This window comes from Protobothrops mucrosquamatus, unplaced genomic scaffold (assembly GCF_001527695.2).
Source record: "Protobothrops mucrosquamatus isolate PMUCROS unplaced genomic scaffold, P.Mucros_1.0 scaffold266, whole genome shotgun sequence".
In the NCBI taxonomy this organism is placed as follows: Eukaryota; Metazoa; Chordata; class Lepidosauria; order Squamata; family Viperidae; genus Protobothrops; species Protobothrops mucrosquamatus.
The window spans coordinates 586,176-612,677 of record NW_015386611.1 but is presented as its reverse complement, the minus strand read 5'-3'; the positions used below and the strand labels follow the sequence as shown (position 1 = coordinate 612,677).

The window sequence follows — 26,502 nt, the reverse complement described above, 5'->3', positions numbered from 1 at the left end:
AGAAGCCACTTAACTCTGAGAAACTTAGATTAAAAAAGTAAGAACAATACAACAAAAGAAATTGTTAATAAATATCCAGAGGTATCTATTTGAAATTTGAGAATTAAATCTGATATTTTCAACTCACAAACTTCATAATTAAAAAAATCACTACAATAATTATTTGGTCTCTAATGAAGAACACCTCTGACACTGCTAGAACACTCATTTTAATCCTAAACATCTGAAGTTAACAACTTATTGAGTAAGAGTGTACAAAGTTTTGTAATTGTAGTATGACAAATAAGATGTGAACTTCAGCTGCCCAGAGTCAGTTGCAGCCAGGCAGATAACAATTTAGAAATAATGTGAATAATAATATTTATGGATGAACAATGTTGAACAATGAACAATGTTCGAACAATGTTCAAAGATAAAACATTTCAGAAACTCTACCTATCTTTAAAAAAAACATTAGAGACCCATTCATTAATATTAACTATAAATATTGAATTCTACTCAGATTGTTTTCTTATATTTAAACTTACTCTGTCTCGAGAACGCTGGATCTTCTCTCTATCCTGACTGAGATTTTCTAATATGTCCTGACCAATTTGTTCTGCATGAAGGAAAAAAGAAAAAAATAGTGAAATATAACTGAAAAACAGACAATAGTTTTATAACATCTGCAATAACATAGCATAAATTTAAATACATTTGATCAACTGAGACCAGAAAAATCAGAATAATTTTAAAATATCATAAAATGTGAAAAACTAGTAGTTAACAAATATGTGAACCAGATTGCATAATGGCAAAACTGAAGAATTGGTAGCTTGGATTTAAATAGGATTCTTCATGAAAGTTGAGATTTATAAGGCCTACTCCTTGAAAAACTTCCAAGATGTTTGAGTTTTATCAGACCAACAGTTCTTCCTAAGGTTTATGAGACTTATGCATACCTGACAAAATTCAATTTCTCTCCATATTCACACATTGATCCTTTTGGAAACAACTAGCAGAAGTGGACTTCTCTTTTCCATAGACAATAAGACTATATAAATGTTTGTGGATGCAAATAAATGCAATGTTATTTAGCACAGTGGATAAGAAAGAATGGAGACCTCCATAAAATATACTTTTAATTAACAGAGAGGAATCACTACTGTACTGTGTGAGAAAGTTCTATTCTATCAGCATGTAGGGGCGTTATAATATGCAGAAATCTCCTGCCAGTAGAATATTCAACAGCTTCCAGATTGAATATTTATATATTTATTTATAACCTTTTTAAAAATTTCCAAAATTATTTAAATAATTTAAATAAAGTTTGAGAGTTATAGCACTGAAAAGGAAATAGCAAGGTTCATACACTAATTGTTCTTTGATTACCTTGTTTAATACAATTAACTTAAAGAATGATAGTATGCAGACAGAACATTATTTTGGTTGTTAACCAATAAAAATATAATCAATAAAATGAACAACAAAAACTATCCCCTAACAACAAGAACTATTAGCAACAATTTGTGGGTGAAGCTTAGATACAATGTAGCAAAAGTTTGCTATATTTATAAAAATAAATTTATCTTTATTGTTTAAAGGATAAAAGCTATCAGAGTGCCCCAGAAATTTAAATAAAGTAGGTGTAATCAACTGGTGGCAAATGTCCTCGTACAATATAGATGAATATGGGCTGTGTTTTTTAATGGCACCTAAAACACAGGGCAATATCGAGTTTCATATATAGTTCCTATATTTCCCTTCCAGGACAGCAGTTGGGAGATTAAATCAAGCTAAAGATAAGTTTTCCTAAATATGGGAATTGTGATAAATATAAATATGAGGCTGGTTTAGACACTAAAATTCAGTAATTTGCAAGTATATTGTGAAAGATTTCTATTTGACCTTATATATGTAAGATAGTTTGCCTTAGTACTGATCAGACTTGATCTATTTGTAAGGTTAAGATGGCCTTACTGGAAAATCATAGAGGCTCAGGTTTTTTTGGATTGCTGTTTCCTAATAAGATTTGTAGTTGTCTGCCAATATTAGATGGGTCGGCCCACTAGGGCTGTGATGTAGTTTCAATCAATCAATAACAATTAGATTCAAGTTTACTGACTCCTGCTTCTTGTCGATGTATTCTATTTGGAACACAGTGGGAAACCTGGAAGATACTTCTTAGAAATTTTGTTTGAATCCTTCCTAAGTTGATCATACTGTTATATGGTCCTAATTGAATCCCTTATAGCAATGGTGCTTAATTGCGGCAGGGATAAACTGTGCTCCTCTGTAAAAATAACAAGTTTGTATAGCTGATGCAGATCTCTGTGCATTGAGGGATACATAGTCCAGGTGAGCATTTCTGCTTCCTGAGGTTTGAAAACTATTCCTAGATATCTAAAAATCTTAACCTGCTCATTGGGCTGCCCACCTAAGTTCCAGATCCTCTGTTTTGGGCACTTACAGAAAGTAAGAATGCTAGTGTAATTTATTATTAGTTCCTCCTCAGTACAATGATAACATAGGTGATCTCAGAATTCTTTTAAGACCAATGGAGGATAATGACAGGATTATTGCATCATCAGCATACAGTAATAAATAGATACATCTTTGGGCTAACATAAGGGAATGAAAGGTAGAGTTATTTAAGTGAAAAATTAATTATGTAGTAGTTGAATAAAAGAGCCAATACACATCTCAGATTAATTCCTCTCCTTACAGATATTTTCTTTGTGGCATATTCTTGATTACTGCACTAACCTTCATTCTGGTATTCTCAATTTTGATGAACAATTGTCAATTGTGATTTTTTTAAAATTTATGCCACAGTTCAGTCCTAGATACTGCATCAAAAGCTGACCTGAAATCGATAAATGCTGCTTAGAGAGATTGTCCTGAGTTGAGGGTATACTATTCTACTAGGTGTTGAAGCACCAAGGAATGGTTTAATGTTAATTGTCCTGTTGTAAACCCAGCTTGTTCAGAATGTCCTCAGATTCAAGTCAATCTATTTCTCTTGTAGATATTTGGCATATATTTTTCTGATCTGACTCAGCAGATTGGGCAGTAGTTAGCTGGATCAACTCGTTTGCCCTTCTTATATATTAGTATTATAATAGCCAAACCCCAATGCTATGGTATCATAGCCAAACAATCTATTGCAGAAAAGTGCAGTTAGCATTGGGATCCACCGTTTCAAATTATTTTTATTACTTCATATGTAATAAACTCTGAGTCGGAGGCTTTCTCTGCTCCCAGTGGGGAAGCTGGTGCTGCTATCCCGGTAGCTACAATCAAGCATTTCCAGTAAATCTGCATAGCATTCCTTTGTTTTAATGTTTGAACTATATATATATTTCAATTTAACTAGGTCAGAAATTGAAAAAACAGAATTCTCTTTGTATAATTTAGAGCAGTGGTTCTCAACCTTTTTAATGCCGCGACCCCAACCGGTCGTAAGTCGAGGACTAAACCGGTCGTAAGTCGAGGACTAAACCGGTCATACGTCGAGGACTAAATCGGTCATAAGTTGAGGACTACCCAACCAGTTGTAAGTCGAGGACTTTCCCTGCCCGGTTCCGCCCCCTGCGCCGGCCGAGGCGTAGCTGGCAAGCGGCAGAGATGGAGCAGGCCGACCACCAGCTGGCCCAGCCCAAGGGAGGTAAGGCACCCACCAAAAAAGGGGAAAAAATGGCGGACAAAAAAATGGCGGACAGCCTTGCTTGGCGACCCCCATGAAATGGTCGATCGACCCCAAATGGGGTCCCAACCCACAGGTTGAGAACCACTGATTTAGAGTGACAATTTAGAACAGGCATGTCAAACTTGCGATGTCATGTGACATGTGCGTGGTTTCGGCATGACGCATCTGGCCCACGGGCAGGAAGTTTGACATGCCTGATTTAGAATATTCCAAGCTTCACAGCATTCACAAATGAACCAAACATGATGTGTTCTTGATTCATTGTTAATTGTAATAGGTTGCGGGGCAATTAAAAATAACTGAAGTTGTCATACACTATAGCTAAGTAAAGAGATGTGGTAGTTTCCCTCTAACAAAGTTGGTGGTTATTGCTGCTTGCTTAGTTGTCCGCTTAGCATAGTAGAGCAAAGGTTGTCAGTCACCGTTTTAGTGTGGTTAGGGTTAGGGTAAAAACAATATATTAAAGATAGTAGATATTTATAATAACTTTGTAAGTTTAAACAGTATTAATCTTTCCCACTATGTGTAATCATGGGTTGACATAACTAAAAAGGTAAGTTAGCCACAGAGGCAGGTCATTCATATGTCTTTCTACTCTCTATTTTTAGCTGCATACAGTATATCTAGGAGTAAACGGTGGCTCAATATAAGCATTGTGAAAGAACTTTGAAAGCGGTGCTTTGAATGTGCTGGACTACAAGGAACACTTGTTTTTGAAGTCACAAATCATGGAGAAATTAAGAAGCAAATGGTTGGGTGTGCATATACTGCAGACACAACTAGAAGTAGTTGCTGCAGAAACCTAGAAAAAGACACAGCTAGTTTAATAGCTGTGAAATCTGTTGTAACACAAAGCATCTTTAAAATGCACAAAACTAAAGAAGAAAAAAAGCTACATGATTTTACAGTAAAATTCTGAAAACACATTTGGTCCCTCAGTCTCTTTTTAAAGAAAGACAATTTATTAATTGAAAAGTTTAATAACTAATAATTATACAGTCAACAATTAGGGTTACCAATAATCAAGAACAGAGAACTGTCTATTTCATTACTATGGATAAATATGTCACTAAATAAAACAGGACACCAAGTAATTTGACTATCACCAAAATAACTGAAATAGATGCATTGTCTTCTAGCAAATTTATATTAAAACTGGTAGACTCAGAAATTCACTGTTTTGTATCACATGTGGACAATAAAATTCAATAAGCTGGTTTGACATGAAAAAATATCAATAAACTCTGAGATTCTACTAAATTGAACAATTTTTTTGCAAAATAAATTCAAATTAACATTCCTATAAATTATCTATAATAATAATAATAATAATAATAATAATAATAATAATAATAATAGTAATAATAAAGTTGGAAGGGACCTTGGAGGTCATCGAGTCCAACCCCCTGCTCAGGCAGGAAACCCTACACCATTTTGGACAGATGGCTGTCCAGTCTCTTCTTAAAAACTTCCAGTGTTGGAGCATTCACCGCTTCTGGAGGCAGGTTGTTCCATTGGTTAATTGAATAAAACAACCATTTTTGTGTACTTCTTTAAGAAAATATCCTTGAAATTTACTTTGAAATAATAGCACTTTGGTAAGGAAGTCACTAGGATGGCGATACATAACAAGCAAAAAGATTCATTTCCTTTTAGTGAAAGTTCTTTTCAAGATATAATTCACGAAGTCGTAGAACAAATAATGGTTCATAAATATGGTTTGGTATACCTTTAATAGAATAAATTATACCAAAGCATTTTAAAAAATTATTTTGATGTTCTATGGCAGCGGTCTCCAATGTTTGCGGCTTGGCAGCCCAGATGGGTGGGAGAAGGGAACAGGGCCGCACAAGCAGTAGGTCGGCACTCACACACATGCACACACAGCAAAATTGATTATTGATTGTCTGTCTGTCTGTCTGTCTGTCTGTCTGTCTGTCTGTCTGTCTGTCTGTCTATCTATCTATTATTAATTAATTAAATATCTGCAGCAATCATGAGGAAAGATTGAAAAGGAGAATCAGTTTGGTGTATGGTTAAGGCACCATGCTAGAACCCCAGGAGATCTTGTACACAAAAACAGCTGGGTGAGCTTGGCCAGTCACTCTTGCTCAATCACAGGAAGCAGGCAAAGGCAAATTATTTCTTGCCAAGAAAATTGCAGGGATTAGTTCAGCAGTTGCCAGGAATTAAGATGTAATTTGAGGCACGCATGTGTGTGCACACATACATACAGTAATTACGATGCGATATTGAAGGTGATTATTGATACTGACAGTCAGTATGGTGTGGTGATTAAGATACTGGATTACGAGCTAGAAAATCTAGGTTCTAATCCAGGCTCAGTAATGGAAGCTCATTGGGTGATTTGTTCCTGTAACTTGCTCTCAACCTAGTCAACCTTAGAAGGTTTTAGTTGTGAAGAGAAAATATATAGATGGAAAGAGTGCTTTCATTGTGTTATGATAACAGAAGCTTTGTTCCTTTTGTACATGCATGAGATATTATAATGCATGAATAAAAAGAGCAGAGCTCGTGTTATGACAGTGTGATACTACTTTCATAGTTTGCTTTGACCCCATATTAATGGGCCAATACCAAATAAAAATACTGCTTCATAAATTAGGTTTTTGTATGGTCACAAAAATATAGTTAAAATTAATAAATCAATTATTAAGTTTACAAATCATTTGCACAGATTTGCTTACATTCCTGCATATACTATAATTCTATGTTAAAGATCCCAATACGTATCACTTTCATAATTGCATAATAGGTACTATTAGACAATTGTACATCAAAAGTTACTTGATTCCACACAATAAAATAAAGCTGCTGAAAATAGGACGTAGAATCACATCAATACAAAATCATTTTTTTATCTTTAATGTAATGTGATGTATACTTATTGCCCTTTCATTCCTCATTCTTCCAAGACAGTAAAGAGAATTTATTCACATAAGCATGCTTTAGCAAGGCGAAAGAAAGAAAGAAAGAAAGAAAGAAAGAAAGAAAGAAAGAAAGAAAGAGACAACATTTACTGCTATTAATGGTCAAGTCTGCAGTCACATATAGAAATGAATGTATAGGCAAGGAATATTTCAGAAAAATGTTTACAGAAATGCAGTAAAGTTTTGTTATGGCCAGAAGACCTAAAAGCAAAGAAAACAGATTAACTGCTGAGAAATGTAGGAGTTGGCTTTAATGCCATTCATTCTTTGAATAAAAATTAGCACTGGGTAATCACAGCATATTTATGAGGCCTTTTGCCTGGTCCTCCTCTCCTGTGAATGCTGTATTATTCATTGCATGTGCCCTGACCTCAACTCGCTCCTGTTCTGACAAATCATACTTGATTAAGACAAATCTTTATTAGTTAGCTAGTCAACTTCCCCATTTATCATTTGTAAATCCTGTTCTTCTTTTTAGATACAGTAGAAGTGACTGAGACCATTTTTCTCCTCTACAAATACTTGTTACAGCCAATAAGTACAAACAAAACCCCAGAAATCGGTAATAGATGATAAAACATCAATTTAATGGGTATAAATTACAAACACCGCAGAGCCAGCAAAGTAGCATATTTCTGTTGGCTTGAGAAAAATGATAATTAAAACTAACCAATCTTTTCTTTAGGATAAAGTTGGAAACCCAGAGTTCTAAGATTTTTTTTTTAAAGGAAAAGAAAAATGCAGACTGCTATGGGTACAAATTCAAAAAATCTAAAAAAAGAACCATAAACTAAAACCCCCCAAAGCTGAACATTATTTACGAGCCTTTTCATATCAAAAAGAGGTAACATGCTTGAAAAATAATCCATCAGAAAGTTAAATTTATTTCAGAAATACATTTAGAATAAGGTAATGTAAAAGGCATATTTAATAATCAAAACTCTTATTTAAATCATTTTAAAAATTATTGATATGGTCACTTGCTCAGATTTCACCAGAATAAGTAGCTTTTTGTACAATTTAACCACTTTATACTACTTCAGCAGCAATTTAATATATTAATTTAATTATATAGTAATCTTAATTATAGAGTCATTGGGAATTATTTCTGAATAAAAAATAACTATGTTTAATGTGACCTTGCAGGATATATTTAGCAAATCTTGAACAATTATACTCCTGTGTAGATAATAGACCTGCTTTGTCAAGGATGCCTCAATGGCAAACGAATGATGCAGTACACCAAGATAACAAAAGAAATTCAAAATCAAGTTCTGCTATCATTTACAACTGTCAGTAAAATCCTGTCAATCTATACCAGCCACAAATACAAAATCAAAGTATTTTTATGAAATGTAGCATAGTACATAAATTTTAAAAATAATGATTCTAAAGCACAGGTGTGAAACTTGCTGTGTCATGTGACGTGTTGTGACGTATCACGACTTTTTGTGCATTGCTGGAGTGGGGTGGGCAAGGCCTCCGTATGATGCAACCGGCCCACAGGCCAGCAGTTTGATACCCCTGATCTAAAGTCAATGGTTTTCTCCAATTTGTTTTGCCATGAACAGAAAAGTTCCTTCTGTCAATGAAAAGAACCTGGATCCTATAAATATTTCCGGCAAAGAAAGGACTTGAGAGATCTTGGCATATAGCAAAACTTTGACAATCATCAGCAATTCTGTGTATTCTGTTCCTATTCTTTTTTTAAAAAACTGAAAAATGTTGCTATTATGTCATATGTGAGTATCTTGGATCCAAACAGTCCTGTAATCAGATTTCAGTAGGCCCAAATATTTCATTTTATTTTCATGCTTTCAAAAGCATATACAATGTGATTTAAGCTATCTTTCTGTCTTTCTCACAGACTGTTTTCCACTAATGCTTATTAATTTATTTTATTTACAATATTTGTAAACTACCCATCAGTTAAGACTCTGCATAACAAAATAAATATACAAGAAACAGAATGAAAGAACAAAAAATAATATAGCAAACATAAAATATAGCAATTAATAATGATTGCTCATTATTATTTAACATCAAATGTGGATTGGAATGGGATGGTTTTATTAGCTATATAGAATGCCAGGACGGAAGGAGGTGAATCTTCTCCCAGAAAAAGTGTATGTCAGTGCAAGGCTGATATTCTGGAAAGTTCTGCATCTTGGCTCACAACCCAGTTACTGTCTTAACTGTCTTAAGTGGATGGATGCTCAGCATGCTTTCTTTGGATGTTCAGACCAGATAGGCAGAGACATTTCTGGCAGTGCTTTTGCAAGTTAAGTTCTGTGCACAGTTAAAGGTAATTAATGATCACTATAACGAACAATTCCACATTATCCTTTGCATAAACAGTTTATAATGTATTTAAGAACTAACTATCCACCATGTTTCCCTGAAAATAAGACCAGGTCTTATATTAATTTTTACTCCAAAAGGCGCATTAGGGCTTATTTTCTGGTTAGGTCTTATTTTGGGGAAAATACGGTACAAAATGTGTCCATCTGGTTGACAATCTTAACTGGGGCTTATTTTTGGGGTGGGGCTTATATTACAAGTGTCCTGAAAAATCATGCTAGGGCTTATTTTCCGGTTGGCTCTTACTTTCGGGGAAACACGGTATCTATCTATCTATCTATCTATCTATCTATCTATCTATCTATCTATCTATCTATCTATCTATCTATCTATCTATCTATCTATCCATCCATCCATCCATCCATCCATCCATCCATCTATCTATCTATCTATCTTACAAATGTTATGTAGTTGAATATAAGATCAAATATAAGAAACATTCCTTCAGATCTCTGCTTTTTAAAAAAATAACCAAACAATTCATCAAAATATTATAATTATGCATGCATAATATAAAATGCAAAAATCATTGGTCTGACAGATTAATATAAACCCCCCAATTTATCAACACTCTTCTCTCAAATATTCAAAATCTGTTAAACTGATGTCAGCATATCAGTAATTTCACAGTTTTAAAACAGTTAGAAATGTAATGACTACATTGCACTTGATTAAAGCATTTACAGCTCTAATCAAAACCTGACAGTGAGATCAAAGATGATAACTTAAAACTCTCTTCTAATTATGTTTAAAATGCCACACCTCAGGCCTGTCTCTCCTATTCTTTTTCAAACTAAATTCAGCTTAAGAAAGATCTAACACTTCTTAACAGTTCATTATCCAATAAAACTATTCAAAGCTTAAAAGCAATCTACACAATTAGTCAAGACCTCGGGGAGTCCACCGGTAGTCTTTATTACAGGCCTTCATATTAAAACACCTTAATTATATTTGTCAAATGGATTTCATTAAAAACCATCGTCACTTTAATTTTCATATTTTGACAAGGCTAGCATAGACATTATTACCACCTGCCATGCAATGAAGTACAACAAAATTAACAAATTCCTTCAAATATAATGGATTTTCCCCCTTTTTTCCACCTTAACACATTTCTTCCGTCAAGAGAACAAATGGCAGAAATTAAGAACAGTTTAAAACCATAATATCTAAACAAACAATATAAGCTCTAACATCCTTGCAGCAAGCTTATATAGTCAGAAATCTTTTATATTTATATAAAAGCACATACCACATCTGAATTATAAAGACAAGACATCAAACAGAATTCACAGATATTTAATCAAATGACAACCATCAAGACTTGAAAGAAAAAGGCATTCTATGCTGCATTTTATGCTGCTTGCCACATTCAGCAATTGGTAGGGCTTCTGTGGGCAATAATTATAATTATGGCTGGTTGGAATTAAAGTGCCAAGTTCTTTATATATTCAGAAAACAAAACAAACAACTAATAGAGTTTCTACATATTTTACAGCAATTAGCAATATTCAAGGACTATTAATAATTAAAATAGAAAGTAATAGTTGAAATACTACTTTTCAGAAATAACATACATAGAGAATTATGTTACAATGAAAACAGTATCTAATGTTCATGCAATAACATAAATATGAAAAATGTAGTAATTTAGTAATATAGTCCTTAAAAATTGACCAGATATAATTTTTGTATACTGCCAGAGTCATTTTATAAGAATTCATTAGAACTCAGACTACTTCAGGATAAAAAGTGCAGACTGAAAATGACATAATAGGTCTTTACTTCCATAAAACTATGTTAAGGAAAGGAAATGAAGATTTTTATTTCACATCTGCAGCAACAGTCACTAGGTTCAAAAAAGCAAGCATACCCAGGCAACTGAAGTTCTGCCCCTCTGTTCATAGAACATTGTTCTATGACCATGAAGTGCATGTGATTTTTAAGATGTGTTTACTCTTTGTAAGCCACCCAGACTCACCTTACTGCGAAGATGGAAGGCAAATAAATTAATTAAATGAATGAATGATAAAATTGATGCACATTAAAAAGGGATGGAGTTTTGACTGGCAAATCAAATATTTTATTGCTTCATTTGATATCGTAGTAATAATCTTTTGTGTTAGGAATATTTTAAATTTCATTAAATAATCTCTATTTATAGAAAACTGAATAGACAAGGTTTTTGTTCTGTCTGTTTAAAATGACAACTGGAATCTTTCCCTTTATTAAATAAAAGTCACCTACTTGTAATAGGATCCCTTAAATTCTTTCTTTTAATTTCAATGAGAAATTTATTTACAAATTATTATGTGCAGGTAATATATAGCTAGATTCCCAGTCTAACACTGGTGGAAACTTAATAATTTAAATTCTGATGAAAGATGTAAGATTTATTAAGGTAACATCCAGAATATAAGACAGCTCCAACCAGCGTAGTTTTTGGGGTGGTTATCAAAATTAGGAGGTACAAGTCTGATAAATTCAATATTTCCAGATATTAAGGACATTCTTTTTTTTTCAAATATAAATTTTTATTATTTTCATCATAAAAAAAAACATCACAGATATATCACAATGCTATAAAAGAATCCCACCCCCCACCCCCCACCCCCCGGACTTCCCAAACCTAATCCCAGGATACTATTCAGATAAAAGTAAACTACTATTAATATCCCTAACTCCACAAAATATTATTCTACATAAGTAGGTGAGATATATAAAAAAAGGAACAAGTTAACTAAAAACCTAAATTATATTCCACCATTCTATGCTTTTTTTGAATATAAACAATCCATCTTCTCCATATTAATAAAAATTGTTCATTTGAATGATTCTTCAAATAAGCCGGAATCTTTGCCATTTCAGCAAGTTTTTTTTTTTTTTCAAATATAAATTTTTATTATTTTCATCATAAAAAAAACATCACAGATATATCAATTAAGGACATTCTTTAGTATTGCTCCAAGGGCCATAATTACAATTGGTATTACAATAGATTTCTTTTTCCATAAGCATTCAACAATTTTTTTTTTAATTCCTCAATGCTAGCATCACCAAAAAATAGCAACCTCAATGAACCAGATATTCTTCATTTCAATAACTGTTATATCAGGCATGTTAAGAACAAGATACCTGTATTTTGGATCTTAAATTCCCATAAGATCTTAACTCACTTGTTCTCAAAAACCTTCTCAAGTTGATGGCCCCATTAATTTTTATTGCATGTAAATCCAAACCTTGGACAAACTTTCCAATGAGTAATACTGGCAATCAATTGTTTCATCCTTTTTACTACAAAAGGGACATTTGCTGTGGTTTGTTACAGTTGAAATTTTGCCTTCATGTAATTAGTTGGGAAAATTTATTATTGAGCTCTAAAATAAAGCTTTCAGTTTCTTTAACACTCCAGATCTTAACCAACTTCATGTGGGTTTTTTTATCGGCTTTTCCTTCTATATCCTTCAGATATTTACCATGCATTGGCTTATTCTGTCAATTCTTTTCAATTGTTTCTTTTTTATATTTAGCCTTCAACTTTGTTATTTTCAAATGCTTTCCTTGATTGAAAACCTTTAGCAAGGGTACTTGTCTTTTCTTAATGTAGTTATTTATGTTATGCTTTTCTTTCTCCAAAATTTGTAGATGTTCTCTACAGCTCTTGGTAAATACAGCTAATCAATAACACTATCTGGGTGCAAAGCATGGTGCATTGTCATGAGTTTTCTTGTATTCTGATCCAAGTTATCAAGTTCCATCCGGATATAGTCAACTATTATTATTATTGTTGTTAATCTCACAATCAGCCAGATGTTCAGACTGGTTTGGCATTTTTGTCTACCTATCGAGTCCTTACCAAGGACCTGGGATAGGCAGATGAGGATGTTTGATGGTGTTACAGATATTATCGAAGGATGGAAGCTGTTCCCAGTAAAACCACCTTTTGCAATTGACAGATGGCAAATTTGTCAATGCCAATGGTATTCAAGTGGTGCTCCAGTTGTTTTGGGATTGCACCCAAGGCACCTATTATTACTGGTACTACCTTTGCTTGCTTTTGCCATAGTTGTTCTATTTCTATTTGTAGGTCTTTGTATTTTGTTATCTTCTCCAGCTCTTTCTCTTCTCTTCTGCTGTCTTCAGACATTGCCACATCCACTATCCAAACTTTTTTGTCTTTCTTATCAACAATTGTTAAGTCCGGGGTGTTATGTGGCAGGTGCCTGTCTGAATTCTAAAGTCCCAGAACAATTTAACTTCTTCATTTTATATGACTTTCTCTATTTTATGATTCTACCAGTTCTTGCTTGCAGGCAAATGATATTTCTTGTCATGCCGCTGTTTGTAGTAGTAGTAGTAGTAGTAGTAATCGTAGTTGTTATTATTATTAGTTGTTATATTATTATTATTATTATTATTATTATTATTATTATTATTATTATTATTATTATTATTCACACAGCCAGACGTTTAGCCAGAATTTGGCATTTTTTATCCATTAAGTCCTTCCCAAGGACCTGCAATAGGCAGATGTTGTGTTTGACAGTGTTAAAGGTATCGTTGCAGGATGTAAGCTGCTTCAAGTAAAGTTGCTTTTTGCAATTGACTGATGGTGTTCAAATGGTGTTTCAGATGCTTTGGGATTGCACCTGAGGTGCCTATAGCTATTGATACAATCTTTGCTTTCTTTTGCCATAGTCCTTCTATTTCTAATTGTAATTTGTTATTTTTCTCAGGTTCTTTTTCTTCTATTCTGCTGTTTCCAGGTACTACCAGGTACACTACTCAGATTTCTTTATCTTTTTTATTGACAGTTGTTAAGTCTGGGGTGTTATGGGGCAGATGCCTGACTGCTTGAATTCTAAAGTCCCAGAGCGTTTTAGCTTCTTCATTTTCTATTACTTTGTCTATTTTGTGGCCCGCCAGTTCCTATTTTGCAGGCAAGGTATTTCTTGCAAATATTCCATTGCCCATTGTCGATACTTTGTCATGATATTGTTTGTAGTCAGTTTCTGCAATCTTCTTGCAGCAGCCAACCAGGCGATTCATTGTTTCTTCAGCTTGCTGAGGCATTTGTTGCTCTTTGCTCTTTTCACAGCTCTGAGTTCATATGCATTTGTTCTTAAGACTGATTTTCTGCAGGCAGAATTAGCCCCTTTGTATCTTTCTTAATTATTATTATTTAATAATAATAATTATTAATCCATTTGTATGGCTGCCCATCTCATCTAAGTGATTCTGGGCAGCTCATGACAGATAAAACAATCCAATAAAAACAGGTTAAAAACCAATATACAAACATATCGAAGCCTGTCTAGAATCAACTTATAAAATAAAAAATCACAATCAGCAGCAGAATTCATTCTATATAAGGTCAACACAGTCATTGTAAAGTCCCTACCAGTCGGACACTGAAACACAGTGGCAGAGCCATGTCTTCAGGCTAAAGGCTGTAAGGGTCAGGACCAATCTAAGATCCAGGAGTTATGAGTTTATAGTAAAAGCGGAGAAAAGGAAAGTTTATGGAGAATCTTAATATAATAATAAATAATAATAAACAACATTGCAAAGGAAAACCATTTTCTTAAAAGACTGTTTAAATTATTTGTGAGAATCACCCTTAATTAGACTCTGTGCTTACACATAAAAAAACCTAATGTTGATGTAACTGGATTTGAGAATAAAACTTTATCCCAACATACTGTATTGCATAAATCATAGAATAGCAATTTTATAGATTTTAGTATTTTAGTATTTTTAGTATACTTAAAAATTCAAACAGTAAAATAAATAAACAGTGAAACTAACAAAATAATTCTAAGAGCAAATGGACTTTTGTGCTTCTTAGCACACTAAGAAGCGAAAATTGTGTACATGTATTAGGCTTATTATATATAGAATATACAATTGTTATTTAGCTCTCATAAAATATTTTGTAGCATTTTTACTTTTTTATGAAGTATTATCTTCTGGACACTCTCAACAAGGAATAAATAATTTTCTTAATGGTAAGTAATTTATTAGCTCAAATTTACAGCTTGTAATTATGACCAAAATATTTTGCCCAATGTTGAAAAACCAGACATATTTTCCATTATAGGGAACAGATATAAAACATAACTTTGTTCACATCTGTTTTATACTGCTTGAAATCTGTCGGCAAAAAGATGATTCTATTGAAAGTGGGTACTGAGTCATAGAGAGAACATGCACATTGATGGATATGGTCTTCTCTAAGCAATGTATTTAAGGTGCTTGTATCAATACTGATGAGACAGTTTAATGCCATTGCTTGCTAAAGAACAGAAATATGTATCAGTTTGATTTCTATTTTCAAAGTGAGATTGCTATAAATTTGGAATAATGATCATTTAAAATCTTTCTGGCAGATACTTTCTTCTAAGTGTTCTTTAATTAAAAAAATATAATGGGCTCTCACCATTTTGATACATCTAGCTTATCTAAATGAAAAGTGCCTAGCCCTTCACCAAGAACCTTTTTGTTTAATTCTAGGAAGAATAGAAAAGGTGCTTTAGTTCTTCCTGTCTAAATCCATAAATAATAAACTCTTGAAATGAAATGCCAATCTAACATATAAGATATAAGGTTGTAGTTGTATGGTTTTGCATACAACTTTATAATGAGACGTTGCCTTAATAAACCATTTTTATTTATTTGTGTTCCTTTCTTCTTTATTAAATCAACACGATTTTCAGTTTTATACACTATGAAAGATAAGTTAAACTGAGTTCTTTGGAGACACTGACTGGGTCTAGTCAGCAAACCAGAAATTATTTAATGTCTACACCCATCTTCCAGTAAGCTTCTTGGAATGAAAAACGATGTGAATTGTATAAAAAAGGCTACATGGGAGCAGCATTTATTAAAAAAAACAAACAAAGAATTCCATCTATTCAAACTTCTCAACAGGATTAATCTGCTTAATGCTTTACATAATACTAATGTGCCACACCAAAAGCAAATCTCACAAAACATCAACTTCTAGGAATGTGTCATAGGTATCAATATATGTACCTACTGCTTTACAAAAAAAAAAATCACAAGCAACCTAAAATGTACATTAATATTTTATATCATGAAAGATAAATATTTGAAGTAAGAAATATCCTACATTGGTTAAGGTGCTGGACTCTAACTGAAAAAAAAATCAGATCAAGTTCATTTTTAGCCTTAGAAATGATGGGTGACCCTGGGCTATTATGCCTCTCAAGCCAACTTAAGTCTCAGAGATATTGTTGCAATAAAGGGAGGAGAAATTCTTTTATATAAAAACATAGACAAGGGATTTAGAAAAACCATAACTAGTAGTTATTGATGTCTTATCCACAGATAGGTTAGGGGAAAAACATTTTAAAGTCTCTGCTGATCACACATATTCTGTTCTTGATGTTCCAAATCTTAACCTGCTATGATCTAATTCAAATACTCTTATGCTGTTTACATTATCAGCTGGTTTTTATCACCATTGAAGAAGTGAAATATTGTACCATACCCTCTTAAATGTATATTATTATTCATGTAGCTCTATACTTAATGTAAATAAAATAAATTTGAGCTAGCATAATACAGGAAAATCTAGGTTGAGTTATGGGAGCATTGGTTAAACTAAACAAAATGTCTCTGTTTCCACCCTCACCCCCCCCCCAATATTGACCTACTATATAGGCTGTTGTGAGAGCTAATGTTGTTATAGTGGTTAAAATACCAGGCTAGAAACAAAGAAACTGAGTTCAATTCATGCCTTAGGCACAAAGTTAGCTGAGTGACTTTGGATAGGTCACTCAATCCTAAGAAGAAGGAAATGGCAAGCCACTTTTACAAATGTTGCTAATAAAATAGCATGGAGTTATTTAGCCAGGAGTGAAGACTGACTGGAAAGCACCCATTTATTAGCTGTTATAAGAACTATTGAGAGCCAGTCTGATGTAGTGGTTAAGGCATCGGGCTAGAAACTGGATTAGGGACACCCAGCTGGGAGATTTAGTCCTGTCTTGGATATGAAGCCAGCTGGGTGGTCTTGGTCCAGTCATTCTGTCTCAGCCCTAGAAAGAAGGCAATGACAAACTACTTTGCAAAAACTTTGCCAAGAATGTTCAGAGAGTCTCCAAGAATCAGACATGGTTGAACAGAAGAAAAAAAGAAAAAAACTATTATTGAGATCATACATGTATCAGGTTTATGTTTGGAAAATTCTATGCATATACAAAACAACAAATATATCTAGTGATGATGAAAATAGAACAACATGAAAAGAAGGACATATAAATTGAAGATTTATATCTATCTAAACTGGTATCTTTAATAGTCCTGTGTGTGAATTTGGAAAGAAATGCCTTTGAACTAGAGAGAGAGAGTGTGTGTGTGTCAAATGATGATGATAATGCTTTAGAGTTATAAACTGTTTTTGCCTCAGGTGATCAAGACAGCATACATAGGACTCCCTCTTCCAGTCTTTATCACCACAAACCACCCAGAAAAATATAGTTTAAGTATGCTTTTTGGTGCACATTCCTCCCCCTTAAAAATACAACCTTTCTGCTTTTTTGAACTCTTCAACATATTTGTTCTGCATGATTTTTTCATTCTCTATTATTCTGGGGGGCAAGCAGTGCTTAAATAACTTTCTCACATGTAAAGCTTTATACTAAGTATTGATTAACATTGGTTGGAAGTAACTATGAGGCATTTTTTAATCATCAGCCCAGCTGTTCTGAGAGCATCCAGAATATAACCTCAGGTAACCAGTATGCAACACAGAGAATCTTTCTGCTAACAACATCTAGCAGTCTCAATACAGACACCAATTTTTCAAAGAGAAAACCTAATTCTTATTTCAGCAGGGAAGATAAAGAATTATGAACCAATTCAACATATTAAATTGTCTATGCAAAAGTTTAAATTTATACCTTTAAATATCTTAACAATTTTAGACTTTTAATAAAAGATTAAAAAAATCTTTAGATATAGTACTTTCCCTATCATTTAAATTTTTTAAAGTAATACATTAAAAATAAGGGATTTTCAGTATACCTAATGATTGATATCTCAGCTACAGTTCATTTCATAATCAAAATATTTCCACAGCATACTCTTTTCCTCTCTCTGTTCCACACACATGAAAATAGATTAAACATAGCAACTAGAATACTCATATTACTTCAGTTCTCACAAGGTTATAAATAAAATTGAATTAAAAGTTCAAAAATGAACTTTTTTATGTCTCATAAAAATAGAACTAGAGCAGGGGTGTCAAACTGCCGGCCTGTAGGCTGGACGCGTCATCCGGAAGCCGCACCACCCCATTGCCGGCAATGGCAAAACCGTCTTGATATGTTGAGCGACGTCACGTGATGTCGTGAGTTTGACATGTCTGAACTAGAGTGTTAAAAAGAATTAGTGAATGGAAAATCCCATATACTGATGAATACACTAATAAGTGTTACATTTAAAAAATAATAATTTACCAAAACTATTGAGAGACAATATCCAAAGAATTTGGTGAGTGTTCTAATTAATGATTCTTAAGCATGGTGGAAAATACCTTAGAACAATCATTAATATTGATTGTATTGACAAGCAATTATCTAACACTGGATTATGCATAACATGTATGGAAATATAAAGTTTGTGATATTCAACCAGAGTTAAAACAAGGAAGAAATCGATGGGGAGAATGTGAGATATGTCATTTTCAGATAAAAACTAAAGAACATAAATTTTAAAGACAAATGTGTTGACTTCTGGTGTTATTTATGTTGTACTTTGACTATTGTTAATTATACTGAATCATTATTTTGGAATAAAGTTTATTGATGTGTAATTTTAGATGCAGTTTTCCTGTTTGATTGTAAATACCATTTAATTAAAAAGGCAAACAGGTAGGCAGGTAGACAAGTATGTTCATTGGAACTCAAATATGTTTTTGCTACTAACACCAACTATCTGATGAGTACCATTTAGTTACATTTTTTTCTTTAAATACTGCATATGTAGAAGGTGAACATTCAATTTAGCTTCTTTGTTTCTAGTCTTCTTAAGAATGGTGTTATATAGCCTAAAAAAGAAATGAGCATAAAAATAGGTGACTCTTTAGAGGATAAAACCAAAAGGTGCACACCCATCTGTGGGTGATGAATAAACATCATAAAAGTAAATAGTACTCTAAAATAAATGTCTCCAGGAAAATCCTATGAACAACATACTTTTGTTGTCTTTTGGAAAGTCTTTCAGAATAAATTGCAGGTGGTGTTAACTATGATTTCAGAAAATAACTTCCTATTAACATTTATGTTAAACATTTTAAACCAACTTGAATGAGTGTAGCTGTTGAAAAAATAATAAATAGCTTTCTTTGTAATACTGGAGTATTCTAATTTTCTCCATATATTTTAAAACTATTATTTCTTTGGTTACAAGAATTTTCCTGAATTCTGAAGGTTGTATTGACTTTAGTTTCTCACTCTAAAAATATATATATTAGCATTCCATAAGAGGAAATTCACAAAATGAGATTGTTGAATGAACAAAATAAAAATAATTTTCAGAACAATCTTTTCCTTTTCATATTGCATCTTTGGAAAAAGCATGTAAACAAAAATATTTTAGTAATTCACAGGGAATGACCTTCAAAATGTATAAAATGGGTAGCTGGAAATTAATTAACATTTAATTATTCTATATAGGTAAGCATAGGATAAAACATTCATAACAATTACACATGGTTGTTGTTGTTGTTAATTGCGAAGTCGTGTCCGACCCATCGCGACCCCATGGACAACGTTCCTCCAGGTCTTCCTGTCCTCTACCATTTTCTGGAGTCCATTTAAGTTCACGCCTATTGCTTCAGTGACTCCATCCAGCCACCTCATTCTCTGTCGTCCCCTTCTTCTATTGCCCTCAATCTTTCCCAGCATTAGGCCCTTCTCCAGTGAGTCCTTCCTTCTCATTAGGTGGCCAAAGTATTTGAGTTTTAACTGCAGGATCTGGCCTTCTAAAGAGCAGTCGGGGTTGATCTCTTCTAGGACTGACTGGTTTGAACGCCTTGCAGTCCAAGGGACTCGCAGGAGTCTTCTCCAGCACCATAGTTCAAAGGCCTCAATTCTTTGTCGCTCATATATTCAAGGTAGGTGTATCAAATGACAGGCTTGGTAAACAATGTTTTATATAAATTACATTATATTACATTAAATGTTTAAATAGGTTGCCATTTTCTTTTAAATACTTCTTTATTTTGTTGAAACATAACCTTTGTAAGTAAGTAATATTTTGTGACTAACCTCCTGGTCCTGATTTTTAGGTACAGCCCCCCAAACCTTATTTTAAAAAGAGGTTTAACTCTCCTGATTCAGAAAACAAAAAGTTTCAAATTAATGCCAGAGACAAATTAGAAAAAGGAAGACCAAGCTTTGTTGCACTACTCTGTCAACAGGCAATATCGAGCAAATTGCAAAAAAAAATAATCATTGAAGTTATTTTTATACAGACTTTTTAATAATATTGGATTAATATTTATGTAACAGTGGTCTTGTCATGTGAAAGAACAACAGCGATAAATGAATGTTTCAAAGTACTACATCTCTGAAAGGAGTCAATCAGGAGAATCTTTCTGTTTCTTGGGAATATTTCTTGGGAGTCTATCAATAGGGTTTTTTAGTAGTCATATGCTGGGATATTAACATTGCCTTATAGAAATACAAGGCTGTATTAAGTGATCGTATCAGGATAAAGTGCCTCCTGTATATTCAATATGTGTTGCTATCCTTGTGAGACCAGAACACTGAATGAGTTGGCAATTAGGACAACAAAAGTAGTCACTGAATAAATTTCTTTAAGATTTTTAGACGTAAGATTATCTGGTTCGGGAAACTTATGCCTCTTCATGACTGCCAGATGTTTCCTAACTACCTTTTAACTTACCTTGGTCTGACATTATTTGTGCCACTATTTTCCATAGGACTATTTGAAATGAGCTCTGCTTTATTTACTTCTATACATAGTGTGGTTGTATATATAGGGCCTTGGAATTAAGAAAAAGGGGAAAGAAATTACTCAATCAGTTATAGAACTATAGCATAAATCCCAGCCATGATTGCTGAAAACTTTATATCATATGCCTGTTACTGTTTGCCTATAATCCCAGGCAAATTTAACATCCATATTATATCCCCCTGAAAGAGGAGGGTAGCTTATCTAAGAAATTTGGAGTTTAATTCTCCCAAGTTAAGAGAAAAAATTGTTTTCTCCCTGTTATATGGAGATAACCTAGGATATATTATCTATGGTTCTTATATATCTCAGAGGAGCATTCAGGTTCCTTATGCAATTTTGCACAGAAAATAAATTAAAAATCAACTATCAGAAAACAAATTATGAATTTGGCATATAATATGTCATACCTGGTATATAAACAGGCAATCAACTGCATATGTCACCAAATATTTGGAGTTGATGCTACCTACTTCCATTAGTAGAAAGTCCTATATATCCGATTCTGTCCAAAGTTTACAAAACATTGCATCTGCCATCTTTGAATTCTTGCAAACAAAGAGGAGGGTATATATACATGCTGCCTTCAAAGCAAAAATATTACCTCATAATTGGTCCATACCCTGATTTTGGCTTGGAGTATATCCAGTCTAAAGTTTAAAAACTGGTATTCTAGTTTGGCATTTCAGATAGGCATGCTACCCTGTACTTATGACTGATGTAGTGACAGTGAAGATTAAAAATATATATATCTGTATTAAATTACTGTCTTCTTTTTGCTTCTTTGGCAGATGGATTTCAGTCTGTTTGGAAGCAATCCCTAGCAGTCAACTTGGTCTTTAGGACTTCCTTTCTCCTATTCATAATTCCTGGAATTTAATCAGACCAGCTCAGAAATATGGAGTATAATAAAACACATGATCTACACTACACTTTGCTATCTTTGTACAAAAAATGGAAGAACTTGGTGAATTGGCATTTATTACAAAGGGAAGCATAGCCCATTGTTATTGAATTTCTAAAATCAAGGGGTTCACTATATAGCATAAAATATATAAAATAGACTACCATTTAAATGTATAACAGTCAGTTCTATTCTGGCCAGGGCTTCCTTGTTAAGTTTCATTTTCAGCCAATATTTTATTATGGAACAGATCTCAAATGAGACAAAGAACAAAAAAGGTATCTGTTGATTAAAATGATTAAATTGTAAAAGTATTCAGAAAGGCCAAAAAACCTTACAAATTAATAGAAAATACATTCATATTATTTTTATTCAACTATAAAATTTAAGAATACATACAATTGTGCCCCAGAAGACATACTTGCTATATACTTTTGTTTTAAGATGAGCATGTGATTATATGAATATAATATTTAGCATAAGTTCCAACGCATCTCTTTCAAAATGGTATTTCTTATCAATGTATGCTACATATTCCTTACAAGGCAAGGACATTTATTATTTCCAATCTCAAATAAGTCTTTACTTTACAAGACCTCTTCAAAAGTTATAAACTTAGGCAGTTCACAGCATTATTTTTAATGTATGAATGCAACCTGACCTAAAAGAAATATCTTTCCATTTAACGGAGAGCCTTTTGTTGACTACTGATACATTCATTCAATGTAAATGTCCTTCATTTGCTGTGATATTCATTTACTCATACTGTCTTATTTTTCATACCTAAATCAATGAGATAAAAATCCCCTAACTGAATATTCACTTTTATTTTCTATTACATTTACTTTTTAATCTTCTCTAAGAAGAAAGGGGTACATATCTTTCAATGTAATATATTAATAAATCTTTTCTACTGTGTGATAATCACTAATATTATAAACCAATCAATTTATTTTACAAGATTGCCATAAACAGAAGTAAAGACTCTGCCAGATAAGTCAATTTTAATCAGCTCTTAGATCTCACAATTTTTTTTCATTGAGCAATATGTTAATACAACAGATTACATTGTTTTAATTATATATTCAAATAGAATGTTATTGTTGGTCAAGTGTTGTTCAATATTCAGATATAGTATATACCCATAAACAGGCACACACTTCTAAGAATTGTCCTCATTATTCCTTTTTTTTCTTTCTCTCTCCCTCATGCACACTCATACACTCATACCCATCAACCAACTGTATTTATTGCTATAACTTTTTTTTACTAATGATATATCTAAAAATAAAGTATAAACTAGAATAAATCCCCAATAGCCTCCACATCTATCAGTTTTAAGATCTTATCCCTCTAAGCAATCATGTTGACTAAACCTCTTTTTTTGTTCACCAAGGAGCTAACTTCAAATTTAAAACACACATACACAAACTGAAACATCCTTTAAGCAAAAATAAGGCTGCTTCTTTATTATACACAGGCTTTTCTTATAATAGGTATTTATATACATTTTAAATTCACAATTTAAAAGTATGAATATATTCAATATAGACATTTTTCACTTGAGAGAATGGCAACTCAAAATACAAAATTTAAGTCGAGCAAGATGTTTTTTAAGCATTAGTTGGTTTATCATAATATAGGTAAACTCATTTTAGTATAAAATTATATTAAGGTAAGTCTTTTAACACTGGATGCTTTCCTAAGCAGCTTTTTTTAATTCATCCTTGCAGATGACCTCTGGCCCCAAATTGTGGATAGTGCTAGAATAGCCTAATTTGCTATTGTAGGACATTTCTGACCAGTGGAGCTAAAAGATCTTACACTCTCCTACCATTTAATATTTTCTCCTTCTTTCTGGCTTTTACTACCACCATGCAGATTAACCTCCAGAGACATTGACTTCCCTTGCGGAAAAGTATAGTACCCAGTGGGTTACTGATGCTAATAAGGACATACTTCACTCTGGAGATCCCTCAATCTTTTGTGATCTATATTAGGAGAATTTTCTTTTCCCCCTTCTTTTCTTCATTAGTGCCACACTCTTCATTCCCAGGCACTACAAACACGTCCCTACTTAGAGTAGGGCACTACAATTGTCTAGACCTACCGGATCATCACTCCGACAACCGTTTGACCCAAACCCGACCAACCCTAAGCAAGCCATGGTGAATGACGAAGAGGTCGACGTCACTTGAACTGACAGAGGACGACCTGTCGAAGACGGGATTGACGGAAAATGACAACGACAGATGACGGTCGATTTTTACTTAATGAGCTATGCTTTTTCCATGCCTGAGCTCCCTATTACTTCTTTGTTACCATGGTCTGATTCATGACACCAATCTAGATTCCACATTTACACTGTCAGCTGTTTGGGCTCTATTCCATTTAGCTGAGGTCCCTGGAATTACACAACCCAATGCTGACATCATAATGTCTGGAATCTTTGGTCACATCCTCTGATATTCTGCAGTACTGGAGCTCTGCTACAAAACCAGCAAATTAATGGAGTCATTAGTTGTCTTCTTTCTGCTCCCAATGTTTTGAAATATGAAGAACCTATCCAGTATCTCTCTCACAACCCAAGGGAAACACAGGTGAATTGTTTCCTTGATATAAGAAGTTGTCCTATATATCCCAGAAATATTATTGAAATTTATAAGTATTAAATGATTAGGAGATTAGGAGGACTGCTTCCTCAATGTTTTAAAAACCTTCAAGAAAATATAGAAAATATACAAAAGGCTGTGAGAAATTATATTTTTTATTTGCTATTATTGTATTGTTTATTAAATATTGTTCAAAATATACATGAGAAAAAGAGATGTCTATTGTGGTAAACAGAACTGTTATGACCCAGGTAGCCAAGGCAAGGCAGGCCTCTAGAGTTCTTTATTTCTCTTAAACAATGTTTCAGCCAATGGCCCTCTAACAACCAGTAAGGCTCCATCCTCAGTCCCCCAAACAATAGCCCCTATAGTACAAAGAAAGCCCACACAAGGCAAGTCTAGGGTTTCAAGTCCAATCCACCAGGCAGGGTCCAGGCACTATACAAGGACAAGAAACAGGTCCCAGAAAAGAAGCACTTCCAAAGCCCCAGTGAAGCAAAGGCCAGATGTAGCCACCAGAGAATTGGTGAGGTCCAAAACAAAATGCGAAGAGCACTCTTCCAAGCAAGACAAGGCAAATAGCAAGAGGCACAAGTAAAAGCCCCAGGAGTGTAAGCCAAAGCAAAGACTAACTCCCCATGGATTCTCCTTAATTTACTCCCCTACAGGTGTTCCTTGTGAGGAGGGGTGGGGTGACCTCCTCCCCAGTAGTCTTGTAGCCCTTCTCTAGGCTTGCCTATGCTCCACTCTCCTTGCCTTTGGATGGAGTGGAGCAGGCAGCTGTTCCTCATCAGAAGAGATTGGCTGCCTATCAGCACCACTGCGGGTCAGTAGCTGATCCTCTCCTGTGTCTGTGCAAGCAGGCAGCTCTCCATCTGGTCAACCACTTCCCTCAATGCCTGAAGGGCCCAGGACATCATTGTCTTCAGCCCCTGGCATGCCTTCCCTGTCCCCAACTCCTCTTCCTCCGAACCAGCCTTTGACAGGACCATGATAAGAACCTATTTTTACAGATAAGGTTTTTTTTTAGGAAAATAAACCTTTCTGCCTTAATAATAACATTTTATACTACTATAGGCAAAGCCCCAAGAATTGTGAAAGTCTGTACCTCAGAAGGATTAACCCTATCCTCCAAACATAAAGCTCTTTTAACACAGATTGGAAGCAAATGGTTTAAAAGCATTTAGTCTACAATAAATTCCATGCCACAATCTTCAAAGTCATCAATCATACAAAATCCAGAACATATGAGGAAAATGTGTTAATAACATGCCATTAAAATACAAGTATTTCCAGGTGTATTACTCATTTACTAGACTTAAATGAAGTGGAAAAACCTATAAATACAGATACAGATTATATATATATATATTCTATACATACATACATACACACACATATATATATATATGTGCATACATATATGCACACACAATACCATCAGTAGCAATTTATTATGCTTTTTTAAAATGATATGCAGCACTTCATGAAATTGCAATAAAGTCTAACAGGAATGGTCTTAGCATCACTACCTACACTGAATAGAAGTAATACATTTGAGATAGTTTTATTTGCTTTTTTCATGGAACAAGACAATGATTTGAACATATTTTATGATTCCTCTCAAAAGTTTCAAAATAATATCAACATCTGCCACTAAGGTACATATTTTTAAAAAATCCCTGAGACATATCATACATCAGCCAATTAATAAAAGCTGGTTATCATAATTACTATAGCTAATATTTTTAAAAGTTGAACTTTTGCTCTGAATGAATGTGCACCTGATGGAAGGCATATTTTGAGAATCCACATCATGAGTCAACCAAGGAACTGTGGCTGTCTCCCTACAGAGCCCAGGAACCAGCAGTACAGCATGAATTGACATGGAGGTAAATTATTTTAATCACAGGAGATAAAGAATACAAAGTAGAAAGCAAATAGACAAAGTAATCAGTTACACAAGCAATTTCCTTATGT

The 26,502-nt window shown here is 33.6% G+C and overlaps 1 protein-coding gene across 1 annotated transcript in view; it reads right to left on the bottom strand.

Moving 5' to 3' along the window:
* Positions 1-494: 494 nt before the first annotated feature.
* VTI1A (vesicle transport through interaction with t-SNAREs 1A) overlaps positions 495-26,502 on the bottom strand; it is a 139,097-nt gene continuing 113,089 nt past the window's right edge. Inside the window, exon 7 of the mRNA XM_015814599.1 lies at positions 495-598. Within this exon, the coding sequence (XP_015670085.1) occupies positions 495-598 (104 nt within the window). The remainder of the gene's footprint in view (positions 599-26,502) is intronic.